The sequence below is a fragment of the Muntiacus reevesi genome, chromosome 20 (genome assembly GCF_963930625.1).
Source record: "Muntiacus reevesi chromosome 20, mMunRee1.1, whole genome shotgun sequence".
Taxonomy (NCBI): Eukaryota; Metazoa; Chordata; class Mammalia; order Artiodactyla; family Cervidae; genus Muntiacus; species Muntiacus reevesi.
This window is the reverse complement of record NC_089268.1, coordinates 14808603-14823550: the sequence shown is the minus strand read 5'-3', so window position 1 is coordinate 14823550 and position 14948 is coordinate 14808603. Positions and strand designations below refer to the sequence as shown.

The 14948-nt window shown below is 55.6% G+C and overlaps 1 protein-coding gene across 1 annotated transcript in view; it reads right to left on the bottom strand.

Annotated features, from left to right (window-relative positions):
* Positions 1–421: 421 nt before the first annotated feature.
* Positions 422–14948, bottom strand: part of GLP1R (glucagon like peptide 1 receptor) — a 38062-nt gene continuing 23535 nt past the window's right edge. Inside the window, exons 6-13 of the mRNA XM_065912534.1 lie at positions 14233–14386; positions 13377–13536; positions 8778–8838; positions 8005–8074; positions 7800–7888; positions 7320–7458; positions 6394–6435; positions 422–2726 (exon numbers count right to left, since the gene is read on the bottom strand). Coding sequence (XP_065768606.1) covers positions 2559–2726; positions 6394–6435; positions 7320–7458; positions 7800–7888; positions 8005–8074; positions 8778–8838; positions 13377–13536; positions 14233–14386 — 883 coding nt within the window. The 3' untranslated portion in view covers positions 422–2558. The remainder of the gene's footprint in view (positions 2727–6393; positions 6436–7319; positions 7459–7799; positions 7889–8004; positions 8075–8777; positions 8839–13376; positions 13537–14232; positions 14387–14948) is intronic.

The following is a 14948-nucleotide window of genomic DNA, read 5'->3' as shown; positions in this document are numbered from 1 at the left end:
GCTGCTCCAAAGATTCGGATGAAAAAGATAAGTTGACATGGTTTAAGCCCCTCACAGGGTCAGTGGGGAGCTGGCCAGAGTGCTGAACTTGGCTTCCATTCATGACAGTCATCAGACCTGGCTGCAGGGCTCACACACACAGCACCTTACCCTGCCCCAGGACAGAGGCAAGCAAGAGTTTTGTCAGCAAGCTCCAGACTTCGGGCACCAGGCATGTAAACAGCCAGAGGAATTTCTGAGTACACTGCATTCAATCGTTCCCAGATCTGCCAGGGCGCTATATTTAGTTTGGGAATAACTTTGGAGAGAGTGCACTGCCACTCAAATGAATATTAATAGTGCGGGTCTTAGAGCAAAGAAAGTATTTCTTCAATTCAGCATCTGGTATGTATCTGATAAGGAAAACGCTGCTCGGTGTTAAAAGGCTTGGGGCAACTGGGGGTGTGATGAGCACTCTGCAACTAGGAATCAGTACCTGGTGGGAAAAGAACTTAGAGCGTAAAATCAATTGTCTGAGATTCTTTCCCAAGTGCCTAACTAAACACTTTCTCCCCACAATCCTTCCCCTCAAAAATTTGTTTCTTGAAGATAATATTAATCTGTCTCTTCGTTGCTGTGCAGTTTATTAATGATTCTCAAAAATCTTGCAGTTTATCCAAAATGGAAACACATGCACCAGAGCTGGATCCCACCCAATCAAACCCACCAGCACCCTTCTCACCCTAGCCCTCACTCCAAAGAGAAAACCAATGCCTATTGGGCTGTCTGCCCCCCTGACTGGGGAGGCAGGAATGTCCCCACCCCCAGCTCTCAACATTTTCTAAAAGAGGCAGCCTGCACAAATCCTTTCTTTAGCCTGAGGTTCAACTTCCCTATTAACATAGACACGACACTCCACTGAAGCTGAAGTATAAGAGATTTTCTGCTTGATGTGTTTTATGTCCCATTATTATTTTTCCTGCACATCCTGAGCCTCTCTGAGGGGCAGAGGAGAGTGTGTCTGGCACAAGAGTTTGGGGGAGGGTTCCCGCCACTCAAAAAAAAAAAAAGGAGGGAAAGATCAATTCACTTAGGAATTCATCCAAAGACTCTCCCTCTGCCCTCCCAGAAGATGTGAACTCCCAAGGGTTCTCTTCTGCTCTACGTTCTATACCCATGAACTCAGTTGCCAGCCTCCATGGCATGGCTGTTCCCCTTCTGTCTGGTTCTCTGAAGTGGTGCTACATGTCTGCTTCTCCTCCGTGGCTAGATTGAAAGGTTTTGCCCATCTAAGCTTCCCTGAGGCTCATTATTTATGGGAAGAGACTGGAGGCAGGGCGAACATTAAATAGCTCAAAGCATGGATAAGTCAAATTAATAACTACGGTGCAACCCCAAACAACATCAAAACCACCACTGTGATTTACTGCTTGTTTCCACCAGTTGGGAAAATTCAGAATTGCACATTTGCACAGACAGAAACTATTCACAGCAAAGACAGAGAAATGAGCAAAGGATATACAAGCTCCTACGTTGGGGGAACTTCACAGGGAAGTGACCACAGGGAGGGGAAGCCCGCCTCCCTGGTCACAGTGGGGACTGGTAGAGTCCCCAGAAGAGTCTCTTTTTGGTCACATCCCCTAAAGTTAAGAGGGTGCACCCAAACACCCATGCTAGACAGGTTATCCGGTCACAGGTAAAAAGTATTTCCATGAGAGGTGCAGGCAGTCTCTCTCGCTCAGCGCCTCTGGGTTCCCAACAGTAGAGAGTAATCTACACTCCCAGCACAGACATTCCTAAAGTCCCCAAGATGAGCCCCACAGGATTCTTGAGCATCTCTAGAACAGAGAGTCAGAGCTCACATCCAGGGCTGGACCCCTCCGCCGTGAACCTGCCCTGGAAGCAGGCGCCACAGCAACCCAAACACCCAAGGAAGAAGTGGGGGCCAGAAAGGGGAAACTTTGAGGCACCTTCTCGATGTTCCTTCTGAACACCACCCCCACAACCATTTCTAGAAATCGCTGCTGGAGGGTGGACAGTGGGATAAGGGGCCAGAGGAGGGGAAACAAGCCTGTGCCCAGTGTCCCTTAAAGAGGAGGCGGGGGGTGGGTGGTGATGCCAACTGGAGGCAGGCGGAGTCGGCTGGCATCACCCGAGCTCTGTGTTTTAGCTGAGGTCATATCCGCCTCTTGCAGAACCATGTCCTCTTACAAGGCCGCTAATAAGCCATTGACCTTGAGTTTGAGTCTGGGGCTGATGTTCTGCTCTGTCTGGGGGAACCCCAGGGGCCTTGTGGCTTAACGAGAAGAAATCCTCCTCGTTTTAGCAGCAATTGCTTTGTCCTCTCCACCCGCCAGGGTGATCAAATTAACAGGTTGCTTCTCCTCGGAATAAAATGTGTCCTCGGGTCCCAGGAGGCACTGCCCATCTGCCTGTCTGATGGGCTCGGGATGGGAATGCAGGGAAGTGGCGTGTGTGCCTGTGGCGCTCCCCCGGCCCCCAGTCCCTGGGAGGGTCTCTCCCACCCGGGGTGGCCACCCAGGCCGGCAGTGAGACCACAGGGAGGGAGGTGCCCGATCTCAGCTGCAGGAGGCCTGGCAGGAGGCTGCGTACATGCTGCTGCCCGCTGTGGGCCCGCAGCTCAGGCTGCTGGTGGGGCACTTGAAGGGCTTCATGCTGTTCTCCCTCTGGGCATGCAGGTGCTCCAGCCGCCAGCGCTCCCAGCTCTTCCGGAACTCCATCTGGACCTTCCGCGGGGAAAGGAGGGAAGCAGAGGCCATCAGGCAAACCAACTGCCCACGAAATGGCCCCATGATTACATTAGGAGGGAAGGGGAAAAAAATCCACCGCATTATATTAAGAGATACAAATCAAGGGCTTTGGGCACCTAAATTAATATCCCCATAAAATTGTTTCTTGTCGTCTCCTATTTTCTGCCTCTTCTCGGGAGGGAGATGGGCTTCGATGATCTAATTGGTTTCTTGCATCTCTAAACTCTTGTGACTCAGCTAAGTACCTTTCACAATCCATCACAGTATCAGTTAGCGGAAGAGAAGGAGTGACAGAGAGATGTGGGGAGAAGGGAGATGGAGAGAGAAGAAAAGGAGAAGAGAGAATCTGCCTTCAGAGCCCTCTTGGATGACTAAGAAGAGGGGCAGTCCACCCTGCCCCTCACGGTGTCCACACCAGACCCTTCTAAACTCCCCGAGGGCTTTCATCCTGGCCCCAGGATGGAAGGGAAGAGGAGTCGGGGAGAATGAGGCTAGGACTAGTAGCAGCCTGAAAGAGCAGGCTGCGGACAAAGCCTTCTCAGCCTGGATTTAAACTAATCCCAGCCAGGAGCTGGTCTCAACCCACAGAGGGTGCAGCCCAGGTGAGTTCAGCCAAGCAGAACTGCTGCCGTGCTAGGCTCAGCCCTCCCCATCAGCAAGAGCCTTCTCGAGAGAGCGGAAGCTTGGGGCCCAGGTGGCTAGAGCAGAAAGATGCATTCCAAGTAACACTGCAGAGCCCCAGTCCCTTGAGGGCTGTGGTGATGCTGCGGCTGGCTCATGTGGATCTGGTCCCCCAGACAGGCTGCTGGAAGCGGCACAGCCAGCCCAGGGCATCCAGAGTGCTCAGCCAGCGAATGCACCCCTACATCTGCTTTCCAGAGCTTCTCTGATGCGCTCCACATGTGCCATCGGTGTCTGGGTCCCAGGCCCGCCCTCTCGGGCTCCATCCAGCAGGGTAGCCAGCTGCCAGCAGCTGTGGGTACGTGGCTCACTGCCAACATCCCACCGGCCCCTGTGCAAACACCCCCCTTCTCTTCCCACAGCACTGCTATCCATCTCACTAAGCCCAACAAGGTGCCTGGCGTGGCCACGTGCCTATCCCTTAAAAGAACTTTATCTGCACTGGGTGAAGCTGAGATGGCCCAGAGCCTGCCTGCCAGGATAGTGCCCGGGTCCCAGGCAGCATCTCCGAGCCCAGGCTGGGGTAAGGGAGGGAGGCTGAGCAGACACCACCCATGGCCCCTGGCTCTTTGCCGGCTCACTGCCCAGGTGAGTGAGTGTGATGCGTGTGTTGACAGCCGGCGTCACGATGCCTGAGTCCTGCAGTGGCCTCTGCTGTGGAGCCGCAGGAAGGCCAGTCTTGTGGCTCAGCCCTTCACTGGGGAGATGAGACGAGAGATGGCCAACTGAGGCACATCCCTGGGGAGCCAGCTCAGGGACTAGAGGGGCCTCATGGATACAGGCATTGGACTGGACTGGGACTGTGTCCCCCTCTGCCTCCCTCTCCCTCAGCCCTTTCCCTGAACCTCTGTTGTGCTCCCCACCCCAGTGATAACTGTCATCAGAAACCATCATTTACAGGGCACTTCTATATCCCCAGCATTCAGCATAGATTGTTAACTTTCACAGCGACCCTGTGAGGCAGCTCGTGTTAGTCCTTGCTTAAAGGTAAGGAAGGGCTTCCCTGGTGGCTCAGACGGTAAAGAATCTGCCTGTAACACAGGAGACCTGGGTTTGATCCCTGGGTTGGCAAGATCCCCCAGAGAAAGGCATGGCAACCCACTCCAGTATTCTTGCCTGGAGAAGCCCATGGACAGAGGAGCCTGGCGGGCTACAGTCCATGAGGTCGCCCAGAGTCAGACATGATTGAGCAACAAAAACTCTCACTCTCACAAAGGAAAGGAAACTGGGGTGCAGAGATTTAAGTATTTCTCCCAGTCTCAGGCAGGCTCTGACCCTAGATCTGGGCTGACTCTAAAGCCGGTCTCCTAACCCTCAGTCTCCTGCCACTTGGACTATTTAGGCCACACTTGTTTCTGGCCGTGTCTCCCCCATCTCGGTAGGTACCCCATGAGAGCTGGGACCACATCCTCCTCTCAAACCTCGCACAGTGCCTGGCATAGAGCAGGTACTCCATACATGTTCTCTCAATGAGCCAAACGAATAAATGACTAAACAAGCACTGAACACCGGGTTCCTTCTTTTACTGAGCTCTCATAATCAAACAACAAAGATGACAACACACACCCTGGACTCCTGTGCTGGCACTCCCGCCAGCGTGCTTCCTCACCCTCAGGTGACCCTCATCCCTGCCTCCCAGGTTCCTGGGCCAGGCACTATGCCAGGCTCTGGGGTTTGGGATGAGTTGGGGGGCCACACAGCTGGGCAGGAGCAGAACCGGGACCAGCACTCGGGCTCCTGAGTCACCAGAGCCACAGCAAAGCCACCCCCGGGCCTCCTCCTCTGGGCCCACGCCCTGCCCACTGGCACCTGGGGCAGGCCTTGGCGGCCACGCAGGCCCAATGCCAGGCTCACGCGTAGCCGGTATTGCTATGGCAACCCTGGGTCTGGAGAACAGCTCTTATGGACAGAGGGCTCAGCCCAGGAAGCACAAGTGCTTGGTGACATGTCTGTCTGTGTGTCCGGAGGAGCCGGGCCTGAGACGTCTGTGGATGGTTGAAAGGAACCAGGCGGTGCACCTGGGCAAGGCAGGTGCTCTGGGCCCTCCGAGCAGGGTCTCTTGGACCCCACGGCACCAGCCTGAGGGGGGAGGTCAGTGGGGATCTGGGCAGCAAGACCCCCCTGCTCCCACCCCAGCCACCAGGAAGTCACCGGAGGAGGAGCACACCCCTTTCCCTTGGTGGGCGGGGCTCTGGCCTGTACGTATTGAAGGTGCTTTCTCCCTCCAGAAAGAATTTATCCTAATCCCGACTCTGCACTATTTCCAGGCCGGACCTGGAGTGTGTCTCTGACTCTCTTTGATCTTCCAATGTTCTCTCGTGAGAGAAGTGAGTCTTGAAACCAGAATTTCAGCAGGAAAACTCTTTTGGGGGAGGAAGAGACAAGCAGATGACAGGGTGGTTTTTAAAGCCCCAAGCATGTGACTTGTAACAGTCACCACTCTTTACATCACATGGAATTTTCCCTGCCCAGCCCTGTTCGTTCACTCAGTGCCTCAATGCTCGAGATCTGTGATCTATTTGTGCGTGCACATGTGCGTTAAGTGCACACGCATGGGCCCACATAAGACATCTGAGGAGTGGGGGCCAGCTTCTTATATTTCTGCACCCCCACTGACATTCACACCCCACCTTCCCCACTCCCACCCCCAGCATCAGGAGCCCCTTCACATGAGGCTGTGTCTTCCGCAAGTTCATGTATGGTTAGGGCATCCTGTCCACACACGTGTGTGTGTGTGTGTGTGTGTGTGTGTGTGTATGTTGGGTGGGGGAAGAGAGAGAGAGGGTGATGGAGAAAACCATGCCCAGAGAACAACACAGGGACAAGACACCTCCTGAGCTCCGGTGCCTCAGTGGGGTGAGTAGTGATTTCAGCTAAGAAGCCTGAACAACCCCACCAGACAACTCCAGGACAGTCAGTGTAGCAACCCCACCAGGGGTCCACGTCCCTCCATGGGCCTTACCTCGTTGTTGACAAAGCAGTAGAGGATGGCCACCATTAACCCCTGCAAACAAGAGTCGTGTCAGCAGGAGGAAGGGGAGGGAGGCGCCCTGCAGGCAGGCCTGTCTGAAGCTCCCTGGGGCTCCAGCCTCAGCATCTCCCTCCTGAGTCTGGGCAGCCAAGGCAGGCCCAGGAATGGGGGTAGTGGGTTCCTTCTCCTTTCATTTCCAGAGGAATGAGAAGGCCCCTTGCTCAGAAACTGCAGAATTTCTTCAACCAACCTCTCCTGGAAGAGGCCCGACCCAAGAAAGTAGACTTATCATATGGAATTTTCCCTGCTTGGCCCTATTCGTTCACTCAGGAGCCCCAGTGCTCCAGACCTGTGATCTATTTGTGTGTGTGTGTGTACATGTGCATAAGTGCACACATGTGGGCCCACAGACATCTGAGGGGTTGGGCCAGTCTCTCGCCACTGTTGATATTCAACTCCCCACTCCCAGCAACACCTAATACTAGTGGAGAGGCTCAGTTCTCAGCTTTAGAAACTACGTGACCTGGAAATCTCGTTCTAACATTGCTGAGCCTCCTCTGTACAGAGTTTCCTTCTCTGTAAAACGGGAGACTCCTGCACACCGCCTGGGATTCTGGAACAACGAACTGCACAATGTCTGCAAAGCACCTGCCACCAGCAAGCAGCCCAGTGGATGGCAGGTGCTCTGCCAGGCTGGGTGCCCAAGGTAACATCCAGGAAGGCTTCTTATGCAGCGCGCTCACAGAGAAGACTGGCCTAGGTGTCAGGGTACCTGGGACTCTGGCTCTGCTCCAACCACATCCCCTGGGGAGGGGCCGCTTTCAGTCCAGGCCCCGGCTGCCCCTCGGTGGTGCAGGCTGGTCTTGCCCCGCCCCCACCCTGGGACTTCTGGAGTGGGGCCCCCGCCACGAGGTCACCTGGAAGGAGGTGAAGGAGAGCTCCGTGAACAGCTTGACGAAGCGCAGCACTCCCCGGGCGTGCTCGTCCATCACGAAGGCGAAGATGACCTCATGCGTTCCCAGCAGGGGGATGAGTGTCAGCGTGGACTTGGCAAGCCTGGGGAGGTGGGGCAAGGACATCATTCTGGACCTTTCTCGTGGCCTCTGCTCCCCCTTCTGTGCTCCTGGCGCCCACCAAAGCCCGGCATCTGGGTCACAGAACTCTCCCCCACCAAATACCCTCGGACGGGCTGCTTGGAGGGGAGGAGGTAAGAGGTGGAGACCCCAGAAGCCCAGGGGCTGCCCAGGTACAGGGGTGAGACAAGACCTGGGGGCTCAGCCAGGCCTGGGTGGAGGAAGAAAGTTCTCCTAGGGATCCAAGCTCCGCACCCCAGGACCTCCGTCTCTGCCCCAAGGAAGGGCTCAGGGTGCCCGACAAGGGTGGCTCCGTTACATCACCTGCACTTGACGTCCGTCTTGCACATGAGGTTGGCCTTCAGTTTAGATACCACAAGGCAGATGACCCGGACAAAGATGAGAAAGTTCACCTGCAGGGCAGAGGGGAGGGCGACTGGAGGTCCCCTCAAAATGCCCTGGCGACCCCATCCTCCCTGAGTGCCCGGGCCCACCGCAGCTCCCACCGCCCGCCCACAGCATCACTCACCCCAATGGCGAAGAGGATGGGCAGCCGGATTATGAGCCAGTAATTCATGTTGGAGTTCCTGGTCCAACAGCTGGAGCGGAGAGAGACACACAGGCCCCGGCTCGGGCACACAAGCCCCCAGCAGGCGCCAGGCAGCCCCATACACAAGGGCGTGCAAAGTGACACACACACACACACACAGCCACACAAACACGGCCACCGGTCACCCGACAACCAGTCCCAGGACACACACACTCACACACACACACAGGTACACACACACAGCCACACAAATGTGGCCACCAGAGTCACCTGACAGCCAGCCCCAGAACACACATACACACACACACACACACACACACACAGCCACACAAACAGGCCACCGGTCATCCGACAGCCAGCCCCAGGACACACACATACTCTCACACACACACACACACACACACAGTCCTAAACACACAGAGATACGCACAGGCCCTTCATGAACCTACAATCACAGTCACACGTGTCCTCAGCATCACACACAAATAACATGAACATTTCACTCACAGTTGTTACAGGAAAACCTGTAGGGGGACATCACCTACACCCACAGACCATCACCCTCATCATCATAAAATCCAGGTAGGGGGAAGGTGGGAGATTACAGAATAAATTCATAAATTTAGCTCCTGGTGCCTCAGTTTACCCTCCTAAGAGGCAGTAACCGCACATCCCAGGAGCCAAGGAATCCCATGGGGTTTGAGGATGGTGACCTCAGCACACCCCTCACCCCCTCAGAGCAAGACACTCACCCCTCGTCCTCATAGAGGTACTTGACGATGCCCCAGGGGATGACAAACAGCAGGGGGACACCTAAGAGGATAGAGGGGGAGAGAGAGGGCAGAGGGGCTGGCAGGCCAGAGCCAGTGCCAGACACATCTGGAGGCCCCCATCCGGGCTCTCCCACCTCCAGCCCCGCTCTTTGCCTGACCCCTGGCCACGTTTTCTAACAGGTACGGAACTAGGCTGGCGTGGGTGCTTCAGAAAAGCAGCAGCAAGAGCCACCCTTCCCAGCTTCCCACACTCCTCCCTAGAGAGCGGTCCCCACCACATGGGGCCCATGACTGTCCTCACAGTCCACCCCTTCCCATGGGCCAGGGGCCAACTCTTTGATGCCACCCACCCCTGCCTGGGCCCACACACCCATTTCGGTCAACTCCTGTAGCACTGAAAGCCCCTCCAGGTACCCGCCCCAGTCCCCACGCAGCTGCCCGTGGCTGGGTGGAAGCCTGGAGCAGAGACAGGAGCCCTGTCCTTGACACAGAGAGCCCAGCTGACCATGCGCGGGGGCCACAGTAACACCAGCTACCACAACGCTGCCCGCAGGGATGAGGCGGGACGGTGTGGCAGACGGCCTCTATGGTGACCCCCCATCACCCCACCCCTGGTATTCACACCTGGGTGTGGTCCACACTGGATCCAGATTGGTCGGTGTGACCAACATACAGCAGAAGTGATGGCATGTCATTTCTGAGATTAGGCTAGAAAAGGTCTTCAAGATTATAAAAGGCAGGTCTTGGGCTCTTTCTCTCTTAATCCGGTCACTTGCCCTGGGGGACACCAGCTGCTGGGTCACGTGGGCACTCAGAGAGCCCAGGGTGGTGAGGAATGGAGGCCTCCAGCCAACAGATAGCAAAGACCAGAGCTTCCTGCCAACAACCGAGAGAGTGAGCTTGGAAGTGGATCCTCCAATCCATTAAGCCTTGAGGTGATAGCTACCCTGGCCAACAGCTCCACGACACCTCTCTTGGAGATCCTAAGCCCAAGGCGGGCAACTCAGTTGAACCCGGAATTCTGACCATAGACACTGCGAGATACAGTTGTTTTAAATATCTAAGTGAGAGGTCATTTGTTACACAGTCATAGGTAACTAATACACTGGCTTCTCCTTCCTTAAGAACAGAGCCTAATTCATCTGCAGGGCCTCAGTGACCATCTCCCTCTGGAGTTCAGTATATGTTCGCTGACTTACGACTGGATTGTCAGACTTGGCTGTTGGTCCAATGATTAAGAATCTGCCTGCCAATGTAGGGGACATGGGTTTGATCCCCGGTCTAGGAAGATTCCACATGCTGCAGAGCAACTGAGCCCATGGGCCACAACTACTGAGCCCACACACCCTAGAGCCTGCGCTCTGCAACAAGAGAAGACACCACAGTGAGAAGCCCGTGCACCACAACTAGAGTAGACCCTGCTTGCCTCAACTAGAGAAAGCTGGTTTGCAGCAATGAAGACCCAGCACAGTCAAATTTTTTTTTTTTAATTGGATGGTCCATCCTCATGTGACAGTCGAGGAGCTGCATGAGCAGCTAAAGAGGCCACAGGTGGGACTAGAACACAGACTGCAATCCCACCGCCTAGTGGCTTTCAGCACCAACTCTGTCCAAGCCTGTCTCTATTGGTGCCTCTCAGGGGTGGAGATGTGGGTGTCCGAGAAGAATAAGAGTGTGCATCTTAAGGTGCACGGACAGGATGAGTGTGAGGTGGTAGTGGGGAGTCCATGTGTATGCATGTGTGGCTTCAGGAAGCACATTTCCAGGGTAGAACCCACTTCATCACCTTTCCTGCTGCCATCACCCACATCCTCAACACATGGATGTCCACTCAACAGCAGCTACTGAGCAGCTTGCACTCCCAGAGCAACTGTACTTGACTGTGCAGATGGTCAAGGCTGGAGGAAGCAGCGTGGCTTATGGCTGACCAGCATGGTCATCAGATACCCTTCTCCTTAGCTATTTAGTTTTATATAACCCCAACCTCCCAGCATCCATGTTGCTTTAGTAATAGGCCTTCGCGAGACTGGACAAGAGGCACATGGTTTCCCAAGGCTCCAGCACATAGCACAGAGCCTGTCACATAGAAGATGCCCAGTAAGAATGGAATGAATGAATGAAAGAGTCAGTGTATCAGTGAGACAAGGGAAGCTGTGCAGGCAAGCACAGGTCAACACCCTGAGCCACACACACATCTGCAAACCTCTGTCTTCAACATCCCCAGTCCCCTACTGGCCTTTTTCTGAGACCCCACCCCAGCAGAGGGGAGCTCACTCACGTTAAAAACCAGATCTGGTGAACTTTATTCATGCATCAGCATCTCTTTAACGAAGTCTTTAAAAAAATGCAGGCACAGCTCTGCCGCTTGCAAACATTACACACTCCCTGCTGGCTTCATCTTTCTCCCATTTAGAAAATTAACAAGACAGGCTGGAGAAAAAGGCTTGAATGAAGACACACAGACTGGCTCTGAGAAGTGATGATTTCCTCATGTGTCACATGCCTCCCCCGAGAGGCCTCCTTCTGGTGGGTTATGGGAGTGTTCGGCCACCCATGGACAACAGCAGAGGCTGACATGCCTTTTGGGGATTCCCCTGCTGTATCAGAGTCCTAATTTTAATTCCTGCATTTGCATATGAAGCTAGAAGGTGTTTCCCAAGCATCCCACTTAGGCCAAGAGCCTCCCAGCATCACAGAAGAGCTCTGGGCTCTCAGTGACTCGTCTGTCTGTCCTGTCTTTGCTCCTCTGTCTCTTACCATCCCAGTTCCTCAAGAAAAGGATGATCTGAGTAGGAAGAGGGGGTCCCCCAGGGTCCTGCCCTTCTGCTCCCTCAGACTCTGGGTCCCAAGCTGGGGCATGAGGTGATGGGAAAAGACTGGAACCCCCTCCCTCACTGCCCAGTCAGAGACCTCAGGAACACTGTGTGTCCCAGCCCCTCAAACTCTCCACCCACCACCCATGCGCCTCTGCACACATCACACCGTTCCTTCCATCGCTTCCGCCCTCAAGTCACCATGGTGACAGTACTCCAGCGCTGATGCTATTTCCCAGAATGGACAGACACAGTCCCCTACCCTAAGGACCACTTTCCCGGAGCTCCCTTTCATGGCCTAACTCCACCCACCCCTCCAGTTGGCTGCAGAGCTCTTCAGCTTTGCCCACTGCCAGTCTGATGTCCCTGCAGGATGAAGAGGCCTGGGAGGGGAGGAGGCCAGGCAGGGAAGGGCTGGGCCCTGGGGGAAGAGGGGAGGAGGCGTAGGAGGGAAGAGCTGTGCCCTGAGGCAGGCCCACCTGCCAACTGTGGGGACCCGAGCTTGCTCGGCCGGGCCCTCGGGGGCTAAAGAAAGCCTGGTGTGACAGGCAACGGGGCCCAGGGCCTGGGAGTCAGGAGGCCTGGGCCCAGCGCCTGCTCTCTACTGCCTCGCCCTCAGGACACTGATCACATGAAAGCCCCTTCCCAGATGCTCTTCTGCAGCAGGGCCTATGGAACGAAGTAGCCAAAGAGCATCATCAACAAGAGCTGAAGTGTGAGGATGGGGGCAGGGAAGCTGAGGGGACCAGAGCCCAGACCCAGGGGCCAGGAACCCGGGGCACTTCCCAAGGAGGTGGGCGGGACCAGGCTCAGTCTGGCAGGGGCTCAGGGGAAACAGCCGGTATGGGAAAGGGGGGGACTTAAGGGGGGGGGGAGCATGGAAATGGGAAGAGAGTGGGTCCCATTACTGTATGAGAGGCCCAGAGACTGCCCGCTCCTGGCTTCATCCCAGGTGGGTGCCCGTGGGCCCCTCCAGAGGAAGTGCTGTTGCATCTGTTTCCGGGGTAGAGGTGGAGGTCGGGGGTGGAGGCTGGTAGGGGGTGCTTCCAGGATGGGTGCCTCAGCCCCTGCCCCACCCCCACGCCATTCTCACTGGAATCCCATGTGGAGAGAGGCAGAAGCACAACCAGAAATGTTCCAGCAAAAAAAAAAAGACACAGTGGTTCTCGGCAAACTTTTTTGGCCAGAACATTTCCAGCTGGGCTCCAGGCACTTCTGGGGTCCACCCTTTGCTCAGCTGGCTTCTGGCTGACCCTCTCCCACCCCCTCACTCAGCTCTCCTCGAAGCTCTGCTCTTCTTCATCATGGTGTGACAGAGCCATGCCCCTCGGCCCCATACCCAGGGACCCCCACCCTGAGACCCAGGACTGTCCACTTCCCTCAGGGCTGGGGTGTCCAGGACTGGGTGTGGGGTTCTGTCCCCCAAGGGTCTTAGGGGCCGGGATCTTTGACACTGGTACCATGACGGCCAATGGTGTGTGTCGTGCATTTGGCCAGAGAGGCGAAGGCCTCTGCTTCCTTTAAGGGGGGAGAGTCATGCAAAGGCAGGGAGGCTGGACAATGCCTTGACAGTCCCATCAGCAGCGAGTCCTGTGCCCAGGACGGGGTTCTCCAAGGGGGCCCCACCCCTTGGCCCAGCCGTGTGTTCTGAGTACCGGGCCGGCCCCCTGGGTAGCCTGAAGGCAGCAGCTCCAAGAGGGATCAGGGTCTCCCACTCGCTGCGCTCAGTCGGGGTAGGGGTGAGATGCCCGGCGGTGGGTCTTACCCCAGCCAACGCTCAGGTAGAGTCTGAAGGCGCGCTGCTCGGAGAAGACGGACAGGGCCAGCAGCGTGTACAGGTACACCCCCTCCACCAGGAGCCAGTAGTAGTTGGCCGCCACGCAGTACTGCATGAGCAGGAACACCAGGCGACAGCCCAGAGACTCCTGGGGGCAGAGGAAGGGTCCCCAGCGCACAACAGCTCCGCCCCTGCCTCTCTTGACCCCCCTCCCAGTCCCACCCCAGCTGCTCTCCTGCCAGAGCAAACCAGGATGACACAGCCGACACCTTCCCGCCCAGGCTAGCGCTAAGACCTTGACCTGCTCTATCGAACTCATGGGGTCCTCGCTATCCTGGAGGAATGAAACTAATTATCCCCCTATGGGTGAAAAAACTGAAGTTCAGAGATGTAAATAACTTATGCCTGCAAACGAGTAAGTGGTAGAACTGGAATTCAAACCCAGGTCTGTCTCCAAAAAACCACTCCCTGGAGTCAGACAGTACTCTCCATGGGCAGGGCAGTCCCTCCCTTCTCAGACTGGAAGCTCCCCACTGCCTCTCCCATCAGACTGGACTGGGGGACTCTGCAGAGTGGACAGCCTCTCCCGTCAGACTGGGGGCTCCCCAGGGTGCACTGCCTCTCTCACCAGGTGGGACTTGGGGTTCCCTGGGATGGGACAGCCTCTCCCATCAGACTGGGGGCTCCCCAGAGTGGACCGCCTCTTTCCATCAGACTGAGGGCTTCCTGATGACCAGGTGGGGGAGTTCTAGCCTTCCTTTGTGCCAGGCCTGGGTGGGGTAGGGAAGCCTGCCCTTCACAGACCATCCACCCTCCCCGAGCCCTCCCTGGACACACCACACACCTGGTAGGAGAGGAGTCCGTCCCACTGATGCTGCTGGGCGGCCGTGCTGTACATCCACTTGAGGACCGCATCCTTGATGAAGACGGACAGTGCTCGGAGGATGAAGGATGCGAAGAGGTTCAGATGGATGTAGTTCCGGGTACAGTGCAGGTGTCTGAGGGAGAAAGCAGGGCCTTCCCTGGCACAATGACCGACAATTCTGCTCCATGAGCCCTGGTTCTCAGGCAAGTGTCCGTCCCCAGGACTATGCTCCTGTGTTTCTTCCTCCAAGATGCCCTTGTTTCCCATAATCTTGAAAATCCTTTGGCTTTCATGTCCCGCCTGTCCCTGAAGCCTTCAGCTGTGTGGTGACTGCCACCCCACCCTCATCTACATTCTATCCTTTTCTCTGTATCATCTTCCCTTCTACAAAATCACGTGTAACCAAGTGATCTGTGTGAAGACCACTTTCCCCACTGGGGACTGACTTGGCTTCCCGATGACAGCCTATGTCTAACATGCCTCCAGGCTGCCTTACAGTGACAGATTGGGGCTAAGCACATGGCAGGAATTCAAAAAGTACTGGATACAACTTCAATATCCTTTCGTGTAAAAACAAACTGAAAATATGAGGACATTTCTTTACCCAATAAGGGCTGTCCAGTCAAACAAGGAGCCAACTTCATTCTTAACTGAGAAATTTTAAAAAGATTCCCGTTACATCAGTAACAAAATAA